The 25532-nt window shown below is 40.1% G+C and overlaps 1 protein-coding gene across 1 annotated transcript in view; it reads right to left on the bottom strand.

Moving 5' to 3' along the window:
- The window catches only part of ZNF507 (zinc finger protein 507), a 33301-nt gene that overhangs the window by 3196 nt on the left and 4573 nt on the right, over positions 1-25532 (bottom strand). The window contains exons 3-5 of the mRNA XM_080827907.1: positions 21933-24067; positions 20417-20534; positions 16521-16635 (exon numbers count right to left, since the gene is read on the bottom strand). Of these exons, the coding sequence (XP_080684033.1) occupies positions 16521-16635; positions 20417-20534; positions 21933-24065 (2366 nt within the window). The 5' untranslated portion in view covers positions 24066-24067. The remainder of the gene's footprint in view (positions 1-16520; positions 16636-20416; positions 20535-21932; positions 24068-25532) is intronic.

Raw genomic sequence — 25532 nt, 5'->3', positions numbered from 1 at the left:
CAGTTTAAAAAAAAAAAAAAAGGATGCAACTCACAGCCACTGTTTTCCCACAAGAAAATGGAAATAAAATGGTTTATTTTCTTCCTTCCTTATTCCTTCCTTTCTTTTAAAAGATTTTATTTATTTATGTGGCAGAGAGAGACACAGCGAGAGAGGGACACAAGCAGGGGTAGTGGCAGAGTGTGAAAGAAGCAGGCTCCCCGAGAAAGGAGCCTGATGCGGGGCTCGATCCCAGGACCCCAAAATTCATGACCTGAGCCGAAGGCAGACGCTTAATGACTGAGCCACCCAGGTGCCCCCAAATGGTTTATTTTCATATAAAGGAACATTATACTCTGCCTAAAATGAAAGAACTAGATGTATACTTATCACCATGAACCAGTGTCAATAATGATCAATGAAAAGAAAAAGTAACAAAAAGATCTGTTTAGTATATCATTTAAATAAATTGTGAAAATACCAAAACCAGTATATATTAATATATACATATATGTATACACACACACACACACACACACACACACACACAGTCTTGAAAAAAATGTCAGGAAATGATACATATTAGTATCAGGACAATGGGAAGGAAGGGGAGATGTTTTAGCTGTCCCTGTTTTACGTCTTCAAAATGTGGTAAGATGTTTGAAAGGTTTTAGTATTTAAAATATCTTAAAACTGTTATCCCAATCTCTTTAAGACTTTATAGCTTGCATAATAATTTTATGATTGGCCACACACAGAAAACTAGCCTTAAATCATTTTATTTTGCCTGTATCTGGGATGCAGTACTTTTCTCTTTTTAAGTGGCCTCCACATCAGAGCCCAACGAGGGGCTTGAACTCATGACCCTAAGATCAAGACCTGAGCTGAAATGAAGAGTCGGACACTTAACTGACTGAGCCATCAAGGCGCCCCATGTACTTTTCTGACACATCCCAATAAATCTGTTTCACTAATATCTAGAAAAGGGCTGGCAGCTGGTGATCACTCCCATCTCCATGCCATTAAGCTCAGCGTCTATGTCTGACTATACTTGTTACACTGTGGGGTGAGTGTGCTCTGGCGCAGTCCCTGGACTGGTCCCTTGAAAGGACAGACTGCCCTGCACCACTGTGGCCTGGCACCCAGGTCTACACTGAGCAAGTGGGAGTGAAACAGCCAAGGCCAAGAGATGCCCACTCATTCCCACCAGAACTTTCACCAAGCACAATGCCTCAATGGATATCAAACACTTCCATAGTAATTTATAATATACACACCTTTATATTTGTATTAGAAAAGGGGGAAATATACATAAACTCCTGACTCTTCAGATTACTTGTCTCCTTGTATGGATTAAGAGTCTTGCCCTGAAACCTCACTGGAAAACTCTGCACCCAGATGAACAGCAGAACGCTGCATGTCAAAGCGTCCTCTGAATGAAAAGTCAGTCTTATCCAATGAGAACTTCATACTTTGAGAAAAATGGAGCAAAAATAAATGTCAGAAATTGCAAATTTATCCCACTGGAACATCTCCAATGTTACTCAAACCTTTTAAAAATAAGAGCGGTGAATTATTCAGTTAAAGAATAGATTTTTTTTTTTTAAAGCAAACTAACTTTAGAATAGTTTTAGAGTTTTACAAAAAAGTTGAGTTCCTCCTATTGTTAACATCTTTTATTGCTGAAGTATATCTATCATAAATAAGAGGCCAAAATTGATACGTTATTATTAACTAAAGTTCATACTGTATTCAGATTTCCTTGGTTTTCTCCTTTTCCTACTCCAGGATTCTATCTAGGATACCATGTAACATTTAGTCATCATATATCCTCTGGATCTTCCAGACTTTAATAGTTTCTCAGACTTTCAAGAATACTGGTCAGATATTTTGTAGAATGTCCCTCAATTTGGGTATGTCTGATGTCTTTCTCATGGTTTAGGCTAGGGTAATGGGCTTGTTGAGGGAGGAAAACCAGGGGGTATAGTGCTATTCTCACCACATATTACTGTCACAACATGAACAATGTTGGTGCTCACCTTGAGGTCAAGTTTCTCCACAGGAAAAGTTAGGTTTTCTTATCCCCTTTCCACCCTGCACACTTTGGATCAAAGTCACAACGTGCAGCCCACACCTCACTTAAAAGAGTGGGAATTATAGTCTACCTCCTGACAGCAGAGTTATCTATATAAAATCACTGGGAATTTTGCACAGGAGATTTCCTTATTCTCATCCACTTATGTATTCAATCATTAATGTCAGTATGGACTGCTGCATATTTTATAGTCTGGGATATAATTCAATACTACATTATTTATTTTACTGCTGAAATCACTGAGGGCTCCTCCAACTGGCTCCCATGTCCTGCTGACATACTCCCATTGTTTTGTTTGTTGAGCACGTCCCTTACTTTCTGGCACTACAAGATGCTCCAGGCTTACTTATCTACCTATGTGGATCAGTCATTTCTCTAATCCATTTGTCCTTTTCCTTTTATTGGTATTAGAAACCAAGATTTGGGTGTTGAATCCCCCCCCCCCTTTTTAGACTTACTTATTTTAGAAAGAGAGAGAGCTTGCAAGGTGGGGTGGAGGGCGCAGAGGGAGAAGGAGAATCCAAGCAGACTCCCTGCTGACCACTGGGCCTGATGTGGGGCTCGATCTTACAACCCTGAGATCATGACCTTAGCTGAAATCAAGAGTTGGATGCTTAACCGAATGAGACACTCAGGTGCCCCTGAATTGCTTTATTTTTATAAATAACTTATTTCCTGACTTCAAAAATTCACTGTGGGAAATCAGAAATACACAAAAGTATACAAAGAAAACAAAAATCACTTATAGCTTAACCATTAGATGTAACCAGTATTATTTTGATGTGTGCTTCCCAATCTTAAAATAATTTATAAAATTGGGATCATGTAGGTTAAGTGTTTTGTTAATATTCCTCAATATAACTTAAATTTTCTATGATAAAATATTTATGGCTGCCCACAATTCCATTCCTGATGGAACTGGTGAAATTCCACCCACAATTCCCTATCAAGTTATGCAAAAAATATAATTCTAAAAACTGACAATCATGACCTTCTGGTTTCAGGTCCAGCCCATAAGAAGACTGACAGTAACTGATGAGTTGCTGGCTGTTAGACCCGAGTATAAGAGTTAAAAACATGAAGGGACACAATCACAGGGGGCCCTCCATACTTTTTTGAGTTTAACTCCTGGAGTTCTATCAAGCTCTTAGTGAATGTTGGAGAAAAATCCTTCTATGTTTTGGCAGGTGGAGAGTTAAAAGAACCACTTCAAAATATGCCGTATCATTCTGTCCTTAACATGGTCCAACCCTAGGACAAATGCTTTAACCAGAGCCTTACCTGCTGGAGTTTACTGAAGCACCAGTGGCCTGAGGAAAGGCAAATACCCAACTCCAGCTCACTCCAGCTATCTTGTCCCACAAAGATGGGGACTGAGAAGCACACGTGAAGTTCTGTCCGGAGGCACAGACTCACTACACAACTGATACCCAATCACAGGACTACAGAACGCATCCCCTCGCCCCACATAGTACCCATTACTAAGGGCCTATTTATAGCCCTGCCGTTTACCTAGCTCATCACGCCTGGCTATCAAGAAAAAAAATGACAAGATTTAATACTAAGAGATCAAAACCGAAGCTTAAAGAGACACAGCAAGCATCAGAACAAGACTCACATATGGTAGGACACTGGAATGATCAGACTGGTGATTTACATGACTACGATTAATATGCTGAGAGTGCTAATAAGTACAATACACAGTGTGCAATAACAGATGGGTAGTGAAAGCAGAGAGATAAAAAGTCTAACAAAGAACCAAAACACACACAAAAACCTGAAGATAAAAAATATGTCACAATAATGAAGAATGCTTTTAAGGGGCTTATTAGTAGACGGGACATGACTGAGGAAAGAATTTCTGAGCTTAATGATATCTCAGTGGAAATCTCCAAAACCGGAAAGCAAAGAGAAGAGACACTGGAAAAAACAAACAAAAATATACAACCAAAAAAGGTGTAACATGCATGTAACAGGAATAGAGAGAAGAAAAGAAAAAAACAGATGAAATATTTTTAAACAATAATAACTGAGAATTTCCCCAAATTAATGTCAGACACCAAATTGCAAGTCTAGGAAGCTCAGAGAATACCAAGCAGAATAAATGGCAGAAGAACTACATGTAGGCATATTATTTTTGAATTACAAAAAATAAAAGAAAAAAAAATCACAAAAGAAGCCAGAGGGAAAAAATACTTTAACTATAAAAGAGTGAAGGTAAGAATTTTATCTGACTTCTCAGAAATCAGGCAAACAAGAGAATGGAATGAAATATTTCAAGTATTGAGGGAAAAAACAACCAACCTAGAATTCTGTAGCCAGCAAAATTATTCTTCAAAAGTAAATCAAGGCTATCTTAGACAAAAAAACTGAAGCACTTTGCTGCCAGCAGACCAGCAAGAAATTGTCTTACAAGAAATGTTAACATTTACAAGTATTTCTTCAGAAAGAAGGCAAATGATATAGGCCAGAAATGTACATAAGGAAAGAAAGAGAAGATTTAACAAACCCTCACTTTTCTTATTCTTAATTGATCTAATAACAATTTGCTCAAAATAATATCAACAATGTACCTGATTATATACGCTTATGTATGTGTACACACACACACATCATTATGTATAAATGAAATTAATGACAGAAATGATAAGGATGGGAGAGAAGAATTAGATTATTATTATTATTATTTTTAAAGACTTTATTTATTTATTTCACAGAGAGAGACACAGTGAGAGAAGGAACACAAGCAGGGGGAGTGGGAGAGGCGATCCCAAGATCCTGGGATCATGACCTGTGCTGAAGGCAGATGTTTAACGACTGAGTCACCCAGGTGCCCAGAATTAGGATTATTTTATTATAAGGTACTCGTATTCCCCATGAAGTTGGTATAATGTTATCTGAATGTGGATCTGGACTAGCTGTAAATGTATATTCCAAAGTCTAGGGAAACCACTACTAAAAAGTAAAAAAAGAAGTGTAACTGATATGCTAAAAAAGAAAAGAAAATGAAATCATACCACATCTTCGATCAAAAACACAAATGGCAGAAAAAGAGCAAAAGAAAAAAACAGGAACAAAGGCAACAAATAGAAAACAGTAACAAATATGGTAGATACAAATTCAAGGATAGCCACAATAATTTTGAACAGCAGAGGTCTAACAATACCAATTAAAAGACAGAGGTAGTTGGGCGTGGATTAAAGACAAGAATCAACCACATGTTGTCCATAAAAAACCCATTTTAACTATAAATACACATAGAGATGAAAAGTAGATGGATGGAGATACAGATACCACACTAATCCTAATCAAAAGAAAGCAAGAGTCCTCTATTCATCTTAGACAAGGCTGACTTCAGAGTAAAGAAAAGTGATCATGACTTGAGGAAAAAGAGGGGCACTACATAATGATAAAGGGGTCAATTCTCCAAGACAGATGGTCGTTAATATGGTGTGCCAAACAAAAGATAAATCTGTATGAGGCAAAAACTGATAGAACTGCAAGGAGGAACAGATGAACCCACTACTGCAGTGGAAGACTTAAGCAGCTCCTCTCTATCACAGATCGGCAGACATCACTGAACTCAGTACCACCACTAATCAGCTGGGAATAACTGACATCTATAGACTACTTCACCCAACAGCGGCAGAATACAAATTCTCAAACTCACACGGAATATTCACCCAGACAGACTACATCTTTGGCCATAACGCCCCTGAACAAATTTAACAGAAGAGAAACCATGCTGCCAAACCACAATGGAATTAAGGTAGAATAACAAAAATAGTGGAAAATCTCAAAATATTTGGATATTAAACAACACACTTAAAGTGAACAAAATGGCATAGTATTTTGAAATAATGAAAAAGCAACTATCAAAATGTGTGGAATCCAGCAAAAGCAATGCTTGGAGGGAAATTGACAGCACTGAATGCACAGATTAGATAAAAAGAAAAATCTAAAATCAATCATTTAAGTTTTCACTTTAGGAAACTAGGGGAAAAAAATAAGAGCATACTAAACCCAAATAGGTAGGAAAAAAAAAAAGACAGGAAAAAGATCTAGAACAGCCAACAAATACTGAAGGAGAACCAAGCTGAAGAAGGGACACTGTACAACCATGGAATCAGTTAAGAGATCAGTGGTCACTAGGAGTTTGGAGTGTGTGTGTGTGTTGGGGGGGGTGACGAGCAGGGGGAGCACAGGGGATTTTTAGGGCTATGAAACTACTCTGTGTGATACTGTTATTACTGCAATGGTGGATACGTGTCATTATACATTTGTTCAAACACACAGAATGTCCACCAAAAGTGAACCCTAAAGTAAACTATGGACTTTGGATGATAATGATTTGTCATTGCAGGTTCATCAGCTGTAAGGAATATATGACTCTGGCGAATAATATTGATAATCAAAGAGGCTATACGTGGAACAGGGAGTATATGGGAAGTCTTTGTACTTATGCTCGATATTACAGTGAACCTAAACTGCTCTAAAAAATAAAGACTACTAAAAAAGGCTGACAGTCCTATAGTAAGAATTTTAGGCACTTAAAGCTTTTGATACAAAAAGTCACTGAGAACACTGCCCATAAACTCTAATATTTGCACCAGTATGTGTTCATTCTTTTAGAAGATAGAGTAGAAATTAGGGAAAGAAATGAAGTATCAATGTTCTCTTCAAAGGACTACTGGGTCCTAAGTCTAAAGTCAACAGAAAAGAGCCAGTTTCTTTGTATTCAAATTAGCTTGGGCCTTCAAGTTCCAGAGAGTTTTTAAAAAAGTTGTTCAAAGTCTTTCTACAAAGTTAGAATCACACTGATACGGAAACTTGGCAAGGACAATTGAAAAAAAAAACTACATACCAAATCTGAGTTACGGATATCAACGCAGATTATTCTGAATAGAACGCTAGCGAAGAGATTCCCACGGTGCATTGAAAGAATAATATACCATGATGAAGGGAGGCTTATTCCAGGAATACAGAGAACTCAGTATTAGGAAATTTATTATTATCATTCACCATTTGAAAGGATCAAAAGAGAAGTCGTATTTTCCCTGTTGTTGCTGAGACTTAATCTAAAGAAATTCAATAACCATTTAAACAAAATTTTTTACTATAGTAATCTTTTTTTTTTCCCCCCGAGAAAGAGTATGCTTGTGTGTGTTGGGGGGCCAAGGGAGAAGGAGAGAGAGAATCCCAAGCAGGCTCCATACCCTGCGCAGGGCCTGATACAGAGCTTGCGACCCTGAAATCATGACCTGAGCCTAAATCGAGAGTTGGACGCTTAATCAACTGAGCCACCCAGGAGCCCCCTCAATATCTTTTAATATGAGGAAGTCCTTAAAATCTTTAAGAGAGGAAGAGAGAGAGCGAGAGAGCGTGCGAGTGTGTGCAAGAGCAGTGTATGGAATGACTAAGCCCTAATCCTAGGAGCATCGACCTTAGGTTGGTAGAAGGGATTTTCTGAAGGGACACAAACAATGGCAAATATTCACAGAAAGATCCAGATATGAAAAAAGTGGGAAAATATTGGTTAACTGGTAAATAAGGTTAAGCACTTATTAAAATAATTTTCAACTGATTAGAGGAGAAGGATACTATAGGAGAACCCCAACTTCGAAGTTGGTATAGGCAGCTTACACTTATTTCTACCTGCTTTTTAAAGAACAGGTTTCCTTTAGCTAAAGCACTATTTCCCCACTTTCCATTCCCTCTGCATTCTCCCTCTACAATTCCATGGAGGAAACCAAATTCTCTTAGTTTACAAAAATGAGAGTGAACTATTATTATACGATCATCTTGTTTTATTCACTTTGCTTACCATACACTTATTTTTCTGAAATTCTGTTGTTTACTTATTGTCTATCTTCTTTCATGAAGGTAGTCTTAACATAAAAAAAAAAAATAAAGCTGCCAGTTATTTATCAGGGAAAAAATTGGGTTTATTCAGGAATAACAGAGAATTGCAATCCGGGGCAAACGAAGTTTGGCAAAACCAAGTCTTCTGAACAAAGAATAGGGATGCCTTTTCACAGAGGAAAGCACAAAGTTAGGAAGACTGTTATAAACAAAAAATCCACTGGGGTAAACTGGGAACTGGAAGCATAGTGGCTTTTCAGTGGCGGAGCTGTGACCATCTGTCACTGCCTGTGCTGGCTGGGTGGTGGTGAGGAGGTAAGCCTTTCTTTCTCCTGCTGGGAGAGTAAAGTAGTATCCACCTGCAAGGTCCTTGTCTTCCTGCTGGGGTTTGCAACTGACAATGAGTGGTAGGGCCCGAGAGCTCCCCCTGCTGAACCTGAAAACTCCATTCTAGTGAAGCTTCCCTTTACTGACCTTCACAGTATATATGCCATGAGATAGAAAATGCACAGGTGACCCTATACCAACCTGACCAAAATACATGCAGTACCTCAAAAAAAAAAAATGTTTTGAAACAGATGGCTATCTATGTCTAACATTCTAACCATGTTACCAGCAGACCATCAACATCCCTATTTCCAATTACTCTATATACTGGGAAAAAAAAAAAAAGAATAAAAAAACCCAAAAAGCAAAGCAAAAAACCCTACTGACATAGGAACGGCAGCAGCACACTTACATGACATCACTTATCACAATTTTGTTTTGCTTTTTTAGTGGACCTACCTGATGCTCTGATGACAATCCCCTTTGGTACCTCAGTTATTCCAATCTATCAAAGCAAAGTGTACGTGTAACATTCAGAAACAAGTGAGCACCCTAACAGATCAATTGCTGGTGCAGCCTCCGAATAAGGCTGGACCAAAGCTTTGGAATACCAGAAAGAACCCTATTACTCCGTACGCCAATAAAGTCACATCCACATTTGTATGAAAAATGAGATTTGTTCCCAGTGCAAGAAAGCTATTTTGGCAACCAAAAGACAGTCAATGGAGAAACCTGTGATATCGTGATTTCTAGTAAGAAATATATATTTGGGGGACGCCTGGGGGTGGCAGTCGGTTAAGCGTCTGCCTTTGGCTCAGGTCATGATCCCAAGGTCCTGGGACTGAGTCCCACATAGGGCTCCTTGCTCAGCAGGGGACCTGCTTCTGCCACTGCCTGCTTGCTTGTGCTCTGCTCTTCATCCCTCTCTCTGACAAATAAATGAATAAAAAATCTTGAAGAATAAAAAAAAAAGATATATTGGTCTTTGTTCCCATTCCTAGCAGAGTTCTAAAACTCTTAGAAGTTCCTAAGTCAGGAGAGGAATCTGATGTCTTTTGTTAATGACGTAATCTTCTGACCCTCTCAAGGTAACCTAAGGATGGGGGCTGGTTGCCAGAGGAACCAAGCATGGGATTGGAAGGTAGAAGGTTGGAACTTTCAGTCTCCCCTTCCCGGAGGAGAGGGGCTGGACTAAGTAATGAAGCCTCCATAAAACCCAAAAGGATGTTCTGAGAGCTTCCGAGTTGGTGACTACATGAAAGTGCTGGAATAGTGGTACCCAGAGAGGGAATGGAAGCTCTGCCCCTCTGGGGCCTTGCCCTGTGAGCTTTCTCATCTGGCTGCTCATCTGTATCCTTTATATCTTTCAAAAGAAACTGGGAAGCGGAAGTAAACTGGTTTCCTGAGTTTTGTGAGCTGGTCTAGCAAACGTCTGATTTATGGTGAGTTGGTTAGGAGCGTAGGTAACAACAAGGAAGTGGGGACAGTCTTGTGGAATGGAGCCCCTCACCACTGAAACCTGATGCTATCTCCAGGGTTCAATTTGTAAGACCCCTCGCCCAGTCAGCATCTGCTGAGAACTGAGTTAATTGCCTGATGGTGTAGAAAAACACACGTGGCTTCTCATTATTTGGCTAAAAAACTGAAAAAAACCCAATTTTTCCATAGGCTTTCTCTTATTGCTCATGGGTCAGTTACCAAGAAAATAAGAATGTGGTTCAAACACCCTATTCCCCTGGCCTGGGACTGAACTTGGACCTTACTCCAGGTCTGATTCAATTAGAAACAACTGCCTTGAGGGATTAGGTAGAAGAAAGCAGAACTTGGGACATTCTACAAGATCTGAAATGACCTGAGGAGGATTTGAATATGCATAAAAAGATGTCGATAAAAATTCTGCAGTAGGGTTTGTCTTACCACATTTGTTTCCTACGTTTTCAAAGGAATAAATAACTAAGGTTCAGAAAAGTGGCCACTTTAAATTTTGTGAAGAATCTAAGAAATCTTTATGCCACTGTGAAAAACGAACTTCTTTGGTCCATCCCTTTAAAACAAAACATACTGTTTTCCTTCAAATTAAACTATCTGTTCTGTTTCCTTAAAAGAAATTAAAAAAAAAAAATCAAAGAAGTCTGAGTTTTTCCCCAAGCCAAGAAAACTGACTGAAATTCAACATGCCTTCATATTGAGACTGAAGAAGTCTGTAACTAGTGGAAGTGATGGTCTGTGACTTCTAAGGGGAGGTCATAAAAGTAATATAGTGCCTGTCTACTGGTAATCTAAGCATTCACTCTGAGGCACTGGCACAGCAGGGATGTCCTCAAGGAGAAATCGTGCATATGTTCCTGCGGAGAGCCCAGGCCGAGGCCCTCGCCAACAGCCAGTAGCAACCATCAGCCTGGGGAGGGAGCCTTCAGACGGGGTCATCTCCAGCCTTCAAGTCTTTGCTAAGGCCCCAGGCCTTCTGGAACAGAGACAAGCCATTCCTGTAGTGCCCTTTCTGAATCCCTGAGCATAATAAAACTGCTGCTGTTTTATACCACTAAACTGGGGTGGTTTGGCATGCAGTGGCATCACCAAGAGTTTTCTGGCATACCTGAGACAGGCAAAGTGGCACAGCCTGTACAAGCAAGGGCTCAAACACCGACTCAGCCACTTGAGAGACCCAGGGAAATTTTAATCTACCCAGTTCCTGTTTGTACATCTATGAAATTGGGACAGCAATATTTCTAAGTACTGGGCTATTATAGGATTAAAAGTGAGCTGACAAAAATTGAGTGCTTAGCACACTGCTTGGCCCATGTTAAAAAAAAATGTTGACGATTATAATTTCTAATATTTTTATAGTTATAGAAAGACCAGACTTTATTCAATGACTGACTATAAGGAGAGGCAGCCTTATCATTCCAAAATGTCATTCCCATTGCTTAAAAACATTCCTGGATTTCTGGTGCCTGGGTGGCTCAGTCAGTTAAGTGTCTGCATTTGCCTCAGGTCATGATCCCCAGATCAGGCTCTCTGCTCAGCAGGGAGCCTACTTCTCCCTCTTGCAATGCCCCTCCTCTAGCTTGTACTCCCTCACTCTCTGTCTCTCAAATAAATAAATAAAAACTTAAAAAAAAAAACACCACCAAACTTTCCTGGATTTTGTTTTTTTAAAAAGTATTTTTCTTTAGTTTTAGTGTCATATTAGAAAACTAGGCTCATTAATACAAAATACACAGTATTTTAGATCCAGCTGATGTGCATCCCTGAAAATCAGAATCATTATTCTATGAGCACATATTTTCACTTCTAATTATGTACCTCACAAGGCTATTTCAAAAACACCAGTATCAGTTTCAGAGTATAAAGACCCAGAAGTCCTAACTACAAAGAAAAAGATTAATAAATTTGACTATATTAAAGATAGAAATTTCTGTTTGTCAAAAACATCACTGTGAGTAGAAAAACAAGCCATAGTTTAGAAGATATGAGCAATATACATAACAGACAAAGAACTTGTATTCTGAACACAGAACTGCTACAAACCAGTAAGAAAAACAGCAGATAATCCAATAAAGAAACAGACAATAGCACACAAGTGAAAAGATACTCAACCTCACAAATCATTAGGGAAATGCAAATTAGAACCAGAACAACATACCTCTCCACACCTACCAGAATGATCAAAATGAAAGAGTGACAATACAAAGTGTTGGTGAGAATATGAACTGGTATAGCCACTGTACATTTTAGATAACTACTGAGCATCTACCAAAGCAGAACATATATCCATGCCTTATTACCTAGATACTCTGTTCCTTGGCATAAACCCAATGAAAATGGCTTTGTTTCATAAACACATAAAAGAATGTTCAGGGAACCTGGGCAACTCAGTTGGTTAAGTGTCTGCCTCGGGCTCCTGGGATGAAGCCCTGCATCAGGCTCCTTGCTCAGTGGGAAGCCTGTTTCTTCCTCTCCCTCTGCTCTTGCCCCTGTTCATGCTCTATCTCAAATAAATTAAGAAAATCTTGTATATATAAAATAGAATGCTCACAAGGCATTATCTGCAGGGAAATACTGGGTATTTTTGGCCTAGGTAAAATTCAACATACCTATGTAGGCAGCTCTTCTCCTTAAGGAGGAAAAAGCATAGTAATTCCACTATATGTTTATCTGCAAAACACAACTTACAGAACCAGAGCCATTTCATAGATGAGAAAAACTATCAGTCAACATTTACTGAGCACCTAATACACGCCAGGCAGTGTACCAAGTACTTTAGTCCAAAGCCTGTTCCTTCTTTGTCATGTTGCCTCTCCTACCTCTTGGCATGCCATGGTGTAGTTTCAAAATATAAGGACTAATACAAGTGTGTTTATTTTTTTATTTTAATTTTTAATTTCTTTATGGGGGAGGAAGGGCAGTTGGAGAGGGAACTCCATGCCCAGTGCACAGCCCAACGTGGAGCTCTGTCTTACAACCCTGAGATCGTGACCAAGCTGAAATTAAGCACCAGATGCTTAACAGACTGAGTCACACAGGTGCCCTTCAATTGTCTTTTTAAGGGAGAATTGGTTCAATGTTAGACAGTGAGAAGGGAAGTTGGTAACTTGAGGAAAATGTGTTGTCATCCCATCTTCCATCTCCAGCCAGTCACGAAAGTGATATTGGGGGATGTAAACCAGGGGGAATTCTAAAACTGTAACATTAAACTTAAGAGGATAATCTACTATTTGAAAATCCTGAATGGAGCCCTTTAAGTGTGGGGTCAATGTTATAAACATCAGGTATATGGTTTACATGGAAATTCCTTAATGAAGCACTGAAAAACAAAGTTTGTTGCATTTGTTAATGCAACATTTGGGGTGGGATGATGCCTTTTTCATCCTTCCCTGTCCTCACACAGGAATGGCAAATAGCTCTCTTCCTTCTGTGACAGGGACAGAGTTTCTGAGATGACCCTGGAAGCACAGGAGCAACAGAAGAAAACCAGCTCCTTCGATGCCCCAGGAAATATGGTGGGCGTTTAATGCAACTCACCTCACTCAGTACTCACAAAGCTTTATGAGCAAGGCAGTATTCTCCCGTTTCATATGGGAAAGCAGGCTTAGCCTGTAATAATATCCACAAGGTCACCCGGCTGGGCACACCTGTGGCCCAGGCCTGAGACTCAAAAGCATGAGTGCTACATAAGACACTGGGTCGCCTCTAAGGCAACACAGCACAGGGATCTCAGCTGTGACATTTCTACTTGGGAGTAGCATCTCTCTTGTAAAAGAAATAAGCTATGTCTGTCTATCCAGAAATAGGATTACTCTTTGTTTCTAAAATGAGAGGTCAATAGCATTTCTGGGGAGGGGGCTCAGGGAGGTGATGTTACACAATGAATCAGTGAGAGAGGACGAGGACAGAAACTGGGCCCAATGAATCTTACTTACTGGGCGCTTAGTTTGTGACAGGATGTTGCATATGGTATTGAATTTAGTCTTCATGCCTGCCCTGTAAAGCAGGTGCCTTAATTATCCTCATTTTAGAAAAGACAGGACCAAGCATAATAGGGTGAAATAGCTTCCCCAACGTAATATGTGCAATTAACTCAGAGAGCTCAGATTCAATCGCAGGACTATCTGCCCCTGGAACTAGGCTCTTCTTAACTAGTACATGAAGCGGGACTGCCCAGATCACACAAATGGGTTCCGTGAAGGACTGGAATGGAAGCACAAAAAGGAAAGGCTTGTGCAAAAAACAGTTATGCATACTGCAGAAAACCTATTACATAACAGCCACATTAAAACACCAACGCACCTGTTCTGCCCTTGTGCATAGACTAAAAGTTGCACAACAAGGCACTCTAACTCTGTAAAAAATTCATCATTGCTCCTGGTAAGCGTGTTTCTTAACAAAAAGTAGGTAATCAGAAATGCATACGGCATTGGATTCTGAGAAAAGCAGCCCAAACTCTGACCAGTAAGTGTATAAGGCGGCAAAACTGAATGAAGCATACATTCAACTGGCTAGAAAGACTATGGTGATTACTCGGGTTAAATGAGATTTTGAGAATGCGATGCTAATTAGCTTGAGTCAAGCAGTATTGACAAAGAAGAGGAAGTCCTAGAAGCATACTGGCATACAGTGTGTTAATTCACAATCCATGTGGATTTAAAGTATCTAAGATTTGACTGTTTAAAAATAAGACTTATGAGAAAATGTTCATAATTACAGGGAGCGGGACATACGACATTTCTCCTAAGACATAAGCACTCAGGCTAAACCCAGTGACCAAGTGCAGTGTGAATAATCCTGGAAAGTAACACATGGACGCCACTTTCTTGTAAGAGGAGGAAGATTCTCATAGTACACTGCCCACTGGTAGGAAGACCCTAGGACAATCACAAGCAACCCCAGGAATCTGTGAATATCTTAAGAACATAAGAAAACATAAACTCTAGGACACCAAAAACTATCAAAATCCATTTTTAAGCTATGAGACTACTCTACTCAGGTAGATTCTGGCTCCTCTACAGATCCAGAATCTTTCATAAACTTATCATAACTGTTTATTTGAGAGTTCACTTATTTATTGTTTATCTACAAATTTCATGAAAGAGGTATAATAACCTTTTTGTCATGACTATACTCTAACAGCCCAGCACAGCTCCTGGAACGTAGTATTGCTCAATAAATACTCCTCAATGAATCTAATCCTATATCCAAAGAATGTTATTTTATTCTTGCCTGGATCACATGAATTTGGCACAGTATGTCATTATATTTAAAAATAAAGATACCCAAAATATAAAGGCAAAACTTTCTCCTCTCATCAGATGAACCAGTGTCCCGTTTCCATCATGTTCTTCTAAATGTTCCTAGTGTCAATCACAAATGATACACGCTAAGTACCTATTACTGCTCATCTGTAATTTCTGGCATGAAGTTGTTGTTGATAATGGTTAATGGCCTTCATTGTATTCTGGGGAAAAATCTTTCTTAGGGATCCTAGTTTTAAAAATGTTTGAAATAAACACACACTGAGGTAAGGCCAAACACCTTCCATAAAGCTATGAGACTCGGCAAATGAATATACTGAGGACTGATTTTAAATAAATAAATAAGAATGATTATAAGTAAGTTTGCCAATGTTATACTATAGCATCAAATAATGGCATTTTCATTCATATAGTATAACAAGTGTTATACTATAGCATCAAATAATGGCATTTTCAGGCACAGCCTGTCAGGTTTTCATTTAGCTACTAATACAGTGGGCAAGTTTCCCACACACTGTGTCATACCTATATAAAAAAATTGGGGAGGGAAGTTAAAATGTGAAACAGGTTTTGATAAGCCACTGAAAAAGTTCATGCCCATGGCCTAGTGCAATTAGTCGCAGTGACGGTCTCAGCTTTGAGTAGGGTCCTGATACTCCATTGTGGCTGCAAGTGGAACAGATTGCCTTGGGACAGGGGGACCAACTTCTGCAAAAATGTCTGTACTTTTAGCACACAAACAACATGCAGCTTATTCTCAAGAGCTGAAGTGTACTTAAGAAATAACGATTTCTGGAGTGCCTGGGTGGCTCAGTGGGTTAAGCCACTGCCTTCAGCTCGGGTCATGATCCCAGGGTCCTGGGATCGAGCCCCGCATCGGGCTCTCTGCTCAGCAGGGAGACTGCTTCCCCCCCCTCTCTCTGCTTGCCTCTCTGCCTACTTGTGATTTCTCTCTCTGTCAAATAAATAAAATCTTTAAAAAAAAAAAAAGAAATAACGATTTCTATTTCTCTATCTTGATCACCTGAGAACGTCTTTATTTCCTGAAAATAAGTATTAGAATTGGCTTTTGTGTAAAATCCAGTAACAAAATTAAATGATAGCTTAATTTTCAAAAAAACCCTCTTTCATAGGGAATTTTATTGCTTTTAAGTTTTAAGCATCTTTTGTTGGAATATGGAGCAGTTAAACCTCCAAATTACTGAAATGTACTCAAAGCACTGAAGATTACTACGGTAATTTATACCCACATGAAACTGAGAACATCAAACTGACAGATGTAGATATCTTCCTCTATTTCAACTAGATGAAATGTCAGTTGTCCTAAGACAAAAGCTTAAAGTTCATATTTCTTAACAAACTAGATAACACTCATGAAACCAGTAGTGAGCTTCTTTGTACCTACCTCGCATTTAAACAGGTGTTATGAATCTTTAATTCTATTTTTTTCTTTAGCGTAAAATATTCTAATACAAGCATTAAAACTCTAGGATCATCACACTTACCTGTATGGCTTGTCAGAGTTATGGATTCGTCTGTGGTTTCTGACTCCAACGTATGTTGTACTTGTATAATCACACACATCACATCTATACTGTTTCTGGACTGAAGACTTAGTCCCTAGACAAGGGATTGGAGAGCTTTAGCAACATGCACTGATTAGCTACAAATGACACAGTTTCCACTGTAACTGAATATTTATAACACACAGTACTAATATTTCAATCAAGGCCTCATTTATTAAAATTTAACAAGTTTGAACACGGCTTTCCAGGTTCTCCTGCAACTAGACTATTAGCAGATATAAGCTGAATATCATCTGACCTGTAAACACAGATACATTGGGTTAGTTTATGCATAACCTTGTACAAAATGCTAGAATGTAATAAACTTGATGCCAGCTGCCCTGCTGACTGTGCAGCAGCTGAATTAACCAGAGATACACTGTTGATCTGAAAGGTGGTCTGATACTGGATACACTGTCTTAAGGAAACACTGATTTGCCAATAAGCTGTGAGTTCATACTCTAATACATTACACAGTATGCTGCAAGGCATATATAACAAACTCTAGATAAAAAGACTAAGGCTGGGGCGCCAGGGTGGCTCAGTGGGTTGAAGCCTCTGCCTTCAGCTCAGGTCATGATCCCAGGGTCCTGGGATCGAGCCCCGCACCGGGCTCTCTGCTCAGTGAAGAGCCTGCTTTCTCCTCTCTCTCTGCCTGCCTCTCTGCCTACTGGTGATCTCTGTCTGTCAAATAAATAAATAAAATCTTAAAAAAAAAAAAAAAGACTAAGGCTTTTTTACCCTGCGGGTTTCCTTTTTTTTTTTTTACAACTGAAAGCCAGCTATCAGTGCAACAGCCGAAGGAAAAACCAGCACCAACTATTCAGTGCTTAATAGTATCATATAATCACACCCAGCAAACAGGCAGGTGACAAGGATAAGTGTTATCACTAACATGAGTGTGCCACTTTCTGGAATCCAGGACACATGGATCCAATGGAAAAGAGGCCATGTTACCACCCTCACTCTGCAGCAACAGGGCTGGGTAGTTTTAATCAGGGTAAGCCTGAGACAAAACAAGCTGGATGCCTTGATCATGTAAAACTGTTCCTGAAGATATTCAACACTCTCTTTACTCTTCTGTAAGCACAAAATCCGCAGGCCATTCACAGCCTGACTGCTTTATATTCAGAAACAAAGCAAGCATGGAAAGCTGGAGAATAAACCAGAACAGGAAGGAAGCTTAGGTAGAACACTAGCACACAGCACAGAATCGTAAAATTGGTGGCACAAAAGAAACCCACGCTGAAATTTCAACAAAACAAAGAAAATCCTTAAGTTAAATTTAAGCTTTCTAAAATTGAAATTTTCTTTTGCCAGTAACTACTTTTGCCAGGCAGAACAAAATGTCCTAATTTCCTGGTGTAAGTCTACAACATTAATATACACACTAATCATAATTATAATTTAAGTATTACTCTTAATTGGTAGGTTAAAAACTTGGACTTGATTAGAAGCGGCACTGTTCCAAATTCAGTTTTTTAAAAAAAGCCTGAAAAAATGAAGTGTGAAATATCGGATAATGGTTTTGTGTGAGAAATATTACAGATCAATGACAACTAATAAAAATGACAGATGGAAAAACTTAATATAGCACAGAATGAGAGCCCGTGCTACTTCAAGCAACTGTTTCCAGTGGAAAGAATATTAGATTTAAAAGTTCAAAACTCTGGGCTTTGTCCTTGCTCTTCCACCTAGTACCAGGGTGATCATGGGCAAAAGCATTTTATCTGGTGAGGACTCAGTTTTCTCATCTACAAAATGGAAATTCTAGAACCTCCCAGCATGGTTTACTCAGTAAGCAGAGAACCCTCTATTCTTCCTTCATGGCAGTCTGCGTGTCTCCTGCGTGTTTGTGTTAGATCTCTTGACCTGGCCCTAGCTGTAGACTCCCCTGAGGGCAGAGATCTGTGTGTTCTGTTTATGCCGAATTTCCAGGGCTTCGTGAATTTTATGTTTGCAATAAGGAACAATTTAATTAAATTTCACGAAGGAGCACCATATGAAAGTGCTTTGCCCATGGCTCTAGGAGAGCACCTGTGACGTTGGCTGACACCCCCGTCAGTACGGTTCTGTCTTCCTCCCCGGCTGCAGTCCGTACAGGCACCGGATGCCTTCACTGGACTGCTGGCAGCGAGCTCAGGATGGGCACTCCATGCCTTCTGGCAGAAAGAATGTCTGAAATACCATTACACTGGGTCTCAGAGTCAAAAACATGTCCTATGCTATCTGTGCCATCAGAGTGGGGAGAGGCAGAGGCTGGGGACCACTGAGGCACACATCCCCCAACTTGTTCATTAATTTTATTAAATGGCTAAAGAAGTTCTAGCAAGACATGAATTTCTTTGACCTTCTTTGTGAGCAAAACACTTTGTTTTTTGGCCTGACAACCGGATTTCCAAAGATCTAATACTGAATTAATAAAGTGTCAGTGTAAGTATGCAGGAGGTTATCAGTCATCTGAAGCATTTTACTATTATCACAGAGAAGAAAAATGGAATGAAGTGAGAGAAAAACAGACATGGCAAGCAGTTTAAGTCCATACATTTAACCCCAAGAAACAGCAGAATGCACAAAGAAAAGATGCTGTAAAATGGGGATATGGTGGACAGATGCTATCGCCGTAAAGCTCAAACTGGTTACTTTAATTTTGAGCTGACATTTTAATCTTTTTTATTAAAATTGTGAGTTCTAATTTGTTAACCCATTTGGACAGTTTTATAAATTACTGCTTTGGAAGATGGTGCTAGAAAAGCCATTCCACCACTAGTATTAACCGCAGGTGGTGCCACTGAGTAGTATTTACTTTATTCCTTCATTAGGGATTTATGGTCCAATGACATCAAATGTTTTAATGTCTCCTTTAAAGGGGGATATGGAAACATAATGAATTAAAATAAAAGGAGGCATTTAGGGCTATTTTGTAAAAAGGAAACAAAACTGTTTTAGCTCAGCCATCTATTGCAGAAACAGATGCTATGTCATAAACTCCTTTTGTTTTGGATAGTTTTACAGGGATGACATCTGTTTGACAAGGGAATTTTGGTGCTACAGTGGTGTCAAAATCAGTTCTTTCAGAAACATTCTTGAATCAGTTATGCTTTCTGGGGTATAATTTAATGAAACATTACGGTAAAACATTTTACTCTGCAGTTGTTTCTAACTTTAATTCTTGGGAAATCTAAAAAGGAAAGTCACCCCAATATGTTTTATTTCCCATAAACACTATGTACCGCACTTGAGACACTTAAAGTATATCAATTTAAGAGAGCTGATGCAAGGAAGCACGGTTTATTACGCTTTATCCCTAATTCTCCGGATGTGGCATCCGCCTTTTCACGGAACTCTAATTAAATCTTTTGATTCTAATATTCCTATTAGCAGAAACTCGGCCAACTAGTACCTAACTAGTGCATAAAAAGATCTTGTGTTTTTTTTTTTTAAATAATGCAGATGAAATCTGGCAGCCACACTTGGATAAGAATAAGATCTCAGCAGGAAGCCTCACTTAAAGTTTGAGGTGAGAGCCTGCCGTCTGCAAAAGCTTCCCCAGCTTGCTGGTATGTCACCCAAAGGTTTATGCTGGACTTGGCTCTTACAGGACAGCATAAATTTCAACCTATTATTTACCTACAGTGTTGAAGCCAAGTACTTACTAATACAGTGTTTCATTCAGTATCTCAGGAACACGGGTTAAGATTCACTCCACAGTATGAAAAGAGAGAATATAGGCAGCTTTAGTCCTGAAATTAACCCACACGACATCTAAGAGCTTTTTAAGAAAACTTCCTATGCGAGTCATGCAGCCTGGACAAAAAAAAAAAATGCATGGATACCTTCCTGAATACATTTTCCATCAGCTGTATCACCGGCAATCCTTGACTCATTAGAAGTTGCTACTGACAAGGTATCTGGAAGACTGTGTTGCTCTCTCTCATGGTTCCTCAGCTGACTCTAAAAAAATTGAGAAATATTCACATGTAACCTTCAATAAATACACCTGCACTGTTACTCAGAGACTGGAGAAGCAGTTAATTGCTTTCATGGCCTACTACCTAAAACACATTATCAGTATTTTAAAATCAAATGTGCTAAAAGATTACCTGACTTATTTGAGTTTATGGGAAGCAATGCGCTAGGGAAATCACAGTCTCATCAAAAAGGCAGCTCTTTGTGCCTTTTCCGAGAGGAATCCCCTGCTACCCCCTGCTTACGCATGGCACGTGCATACTCACTTACTCACTGGCCTGCCAGCGGAGGAAAGAGCAGAGCACTCAGAATAACCCAATGCTTTCATAAAAATAAATCCAAACGGCAACTGTTTTGCTGGACTCCTGGTATTTTTTGTCTTTCAATATCAACTAAATGTGCAAGAGAGACCTAAATGGAACCGTTCGTCCACGGAATCTTCTTCCTCCACCTCCACCAATCAAGAATGCAGGAGCCAAAGAAACTTCGGGAACCTGCTTTTGCTGTCCATTTGGATGCACTGCTTGTCTGGTAGCCGGAGACCACTTCGGATTTTCATGAGGGCAACCCAAGTAGGCAGTGCAATCTCAGACACAAAGACTTTATTCCTGAGCTAGACCCCCAACTCTGGGGAATCTGAGAGAAAAAGCCTACATCCCAGCTACCCTTTAAGCACACTTCCCCCCCACCGAACAGTCAACTGACACACGAGAGAAGGAAAGTTTGAAACTAATGAGTCAGTCCGGTTTCCTTTACAGAAACAGTATCTCATGCTGGTTGTTGGTTTTAAGGTAGCATGTAAGAAGAAAATCAGTCAAAATAGTCCTTGAAAGTCCCTTAAACTGCCCATAAAGCAACACATGTGGCTCTGTTTCCACTTTACTATCTTTAAGTCCAAAACAGCTTATTTTCCCTCCTGCAATGATACAGATCACTACTGGCTGGTTGTGTAGCTCAAGTGAACGACCTACATTTTGGGGCCATGGAAGATGAAAAATAGCTATTTTTTTGCGTTGATGATGTAGGATTACATTTGTGTAAATCAAATATGTGTACATCCCTCCACCGTACATTCCCTTGTAATTACCCTGCAATTTAAAATCAACACATTTAAAAAAAGATATCCCCGCTAAAACTAAAGCAGTAAACACAGAAACTGTTAAGGAGGCGGTCGGCAGGGAAAACAATCCTACACCAGAAATTCTGATGACCCAGATTTCAGTCCCAACTAATTCAGTCGGGATCCTCTGGCAAATTATCCAACTTCCCTGGGTCTCAGTTTCCTTAACTATAAAATGAGGTGGTCGGGTTCTCTCTACCAAGCTCCCTCCTGACTCTAAAAATTCGAAGGTTCTCTCAATGATTTCCTGAGCCAATACTTACCTTATAATGAAAAGACTCTTCGCACTGCTTGCACTGGTATATTCTTGTTTTACAGTGGTTGATCATGTGGTTCTCCAGATCTTTGCTGTTGTCAGCTATGTGCTCACAGATAGGACACTGATACGGCTGTCTCTGCCGATGGACTCGCAAGTGCTGCTTGATGTAGCCCTTGTTCCCGCTTGCGTAATGACACAGGCGGCAGCGGTAGGGCCGATCAGCATTGGGGATGTACTCCACCACGCTGCTTCCCGACAGGCTCGCCTCGCTGTTCGGTTGGCACTGGGCGTTGTCCTGCAACTCTTTCAAAATGTCATCATCTGAAGCATTTTGGTCTGTCCTTTCCCTCAGCTTTTCAATGACAGTCAGTAAGGACATGCTGATGCCTGTCTTAACTTGCCCGTCAGACAATTCCTGCCTACCCTCTGGGAGTGCTACCAACGTCGAGTTGCTTTGGTTAAAAGTAGTTAATCCATCTGCGGAGTTTTTGAGTGGTGACATCATTTTAGAATATGCCGCCAATGTGCTATCTACTTGCCTTTGTCCGGTGTCTGGATCTAGAAGGTTTATGTTCCCGTAGTGCCCGAGGTTGGCTCTCGTCAGTTCTGCAGCTCGTATGGGCATCGTGACGAGCGCTTCTGCGGCTAACGAGTGTAGTCTGAGAGACTCAGAATTTGTTCTCCTTCGGCCTGGCGGGGCGTTCTCATCAGCAGCCAGTCCTTTGTTTATTAATTCACTGTCTTTCTTCTCTGGACTGCTCCAGCCTATGATCAGGCCCCCAATATCAACAGTACATTTATCAGCTCGATAAACTTCATCTCTTCCTTCACACCCAATCTGGGATTCTGTTGGGCTCAGGTTTTTGCCCTCTTCAATTTCAGCATTCATGAGGAAATGCTTCTGCGGAAGAGTTTCTTCCACACTTGGGAGACGCTCCACTATCACGTTAACATGGCCTTTTTTGTTTGGGCTGCTACTAATGATCTTCTGTGCAGATGAAAGCAGACTGTCGGCAATCAGATTCTCCTCCACATCAGAAATCACCTCCAGCATTTCTTCCTCGTTAGGGTCAAGAGTAACTGACTGACCTAGATGAACTCCCCCTTCCGCACTCTGTTCCAAAGGGGACGAAGAGGATAATGTTTCTGAGCTGCAAATCTGTACCTGTACTGAAGGCCCGTTGTGGATACTCAGTTCATTGTCTCCGATAGCAATGACTACTGCATCCAGCCCACCAGGCTCAGCAGCCACTGAAGAGTCCAGCAAGCCTAGGGGCTCGTTTTCATTTTCGAAGATTGGATAGGAGCAATCGACCTCCCCAGCATGCTTCCAAGCATGTGTTTTCAACATTCTCTGCTGGCCACAGGTGTAACTACAGAACAAGCAGCGGTACATGCCGTACTGTTCATATGCGTACCACTTCCTCTTACCCATCTCTGTCACTGGTGCATTTTGGGCAGTGTGAGCTTGCGGACTGTCCACACTCATGGCAGTATCAGAAGTGGTTTCATTCTTTCTTTCTGCGGGTCTCTGAGACAAAGAGTTGGAGGGGCTTATACACTGTGGGGCTTTGGGTTGAGTGCGACTATTGGCATCATTTTCATGGTCATTTACCACGTGAGCTTCAAGTTCCTCTTGGCTTTTAGATGTGATGTGGCACTCCGAGCACATCAGAATCACTTCATTCTGGTGACCATGCTGCTTGATATGATCTTTTAACACAGAAAACGATGACGACAGAAACTTGCAAAGGCTACACTGGTAAGACATAGCCTTCCCATCGTTCTGGGCAAGAGAGCCAGGGGTGAAGTGTATCTGTGACATCTCAGTCTTTCTAATCTCGGCAGCAGGTGACTGGGTTACTTTAGCTGGAATCTCGCAAAGTTCTTGGGCTTCAAGAGAGTGTGCTGCAGTACTGGAACGTGAGCGTTTCTTCCCAATTAAGAGACATTTTTGTGACTTTTCATGTTCTACTATCTTGCTTAACTTCTGGATAACATGGATTAATGGATCTGTTTTAACTTTTCTTTGTTCATCAATTTCCAATGATGAACTGATGACAGTTTCAGCAGTCAACAGAGCCTCTTGTTCTCCAATATCTGGCACCAACATGGCAACACTGCTGCTTTCTTCCATATCTAGAAACGATAACATACAACAGAAAGAAATAAACAGATTATAGGTATCCCAGGTATGTAATTACAGGAAATTGAAACTAATCTTAGAGTTTAAGCTAATCTCTGTATTCTCTAACCTGGGAGCTCCGTATCACTCACTATACCTGGGTATGCCCAATAGAAACTTAAACTGTTTACAACTTCTCTTTGGAGTGCCGTTCCCTAGCAAGACTGATGATGATCTTTCCATCAATTTCTTTCTTTGGAAATGACTTTAACAATTTGAAACTCCTTTTTCTTCACTTTCTTTCCCCTAGACATCTAGCTGTGTCCAATCAGTACCCCTCTCTTTTGGCCAATGCCAAAAAACAGGACTCCTATTCCTTGACTGAAAGAACACAGGCATTCCCAGGGCATGTGGAACCACCTCAGGTTACTACAAAATACTATTCTGTAAGGCCAATAAGTCATCGACACAATTCTCGGGAGACAACTTCTTATACCAAATATAATTATAATTTTATTATTAAAACCATATAGCTTTTCCTCCCCAGATCTTTGGAATTATGAAAATACAGTCGTGAACCTCTTGTAAAGGGCAGAGTAAATTTTGAGAAGTACTATGCAAACGAAACTACATAAAAGCAATGATCTAGTTCCTTCTTTTACTTCCTTCGATTTATCTTCCTGAAGATAAACCACAAACCATGCTGTGGTTTTTTCCTAGAGGCCGTATTAGTGGTCAACTACTACTCATACGCATGTATGTTCTTCGTTCTTTTCTTTTTTTTTTCCCTGAAAGGGAGAGGGGCATCAGAGAAGGAAAACAACTGGTGTTTCAGGTCTACATATTCAAAGTCCTTAAAAGGGGTTCTCTGTAAGTTCTAGCAATGCACTACAGCCAAGGAAGTTACAAAACAAAAAATACTCACAATATCTTTCCGCCTAGATCTTGAATCCTCTATTTCCTGGCAGTACTTTCATTTCAAACATTTCCTTTGGCTCAAAGTGAGATTAATTTGTTGACTTGGATCACATTTTTCAGTTTAGGCTTTTTTCCAGCAACAAGTTTTGTTTTTCCACATTTTAGGTGCATTCTGGAGTCTTACTCACAACATTCAATAAATGCCAGCAAAATTTTTAGTGGCACCAGCTATAGACCAAAGACCATACTATTCTTAAACTCCAGTTACAGGCTCTGAATTCTTATTTTAGGAGGTGAATAATGGCTTCTCTCCCTGCAGGTGGCTGAATCAACACGGAAGGGCCCTTCAGCCCTGCCAAGATCAGACCTAACTCCTGCTAGACCCTACCAGTGCTCTGACCAGCTGCGGTGCCAGTCCTCCCATATCTACTCTTGGCAACAGTGATGGCTTTTCCTCTCTGATTTTTCTGCTCTTCCTGGCACACAAACTTTCTATATCTAGGTCCACATCAGGCAAAAATGCAAACATTTTACTCTCGGTTTCTTTAGTACTACTTCTCC

This window comes from Martes martes (assembly GCF_963455335.1).
Source record: "Martes martes genome assembly, chromosome: 17".
In the NCBI taxonomy this organism is placed as follows: domain Eukaryota; kingdom Metazoa; phylum Chordata; class Mammalia; order Carnivora; family Mustelidae; genus Martes; species Martes martes.
The sequence above is the reverse complement of the archived record's forward strand: the minus strand, read 5'-3'. Positions and strand labels throughout refer to the sequence as shown.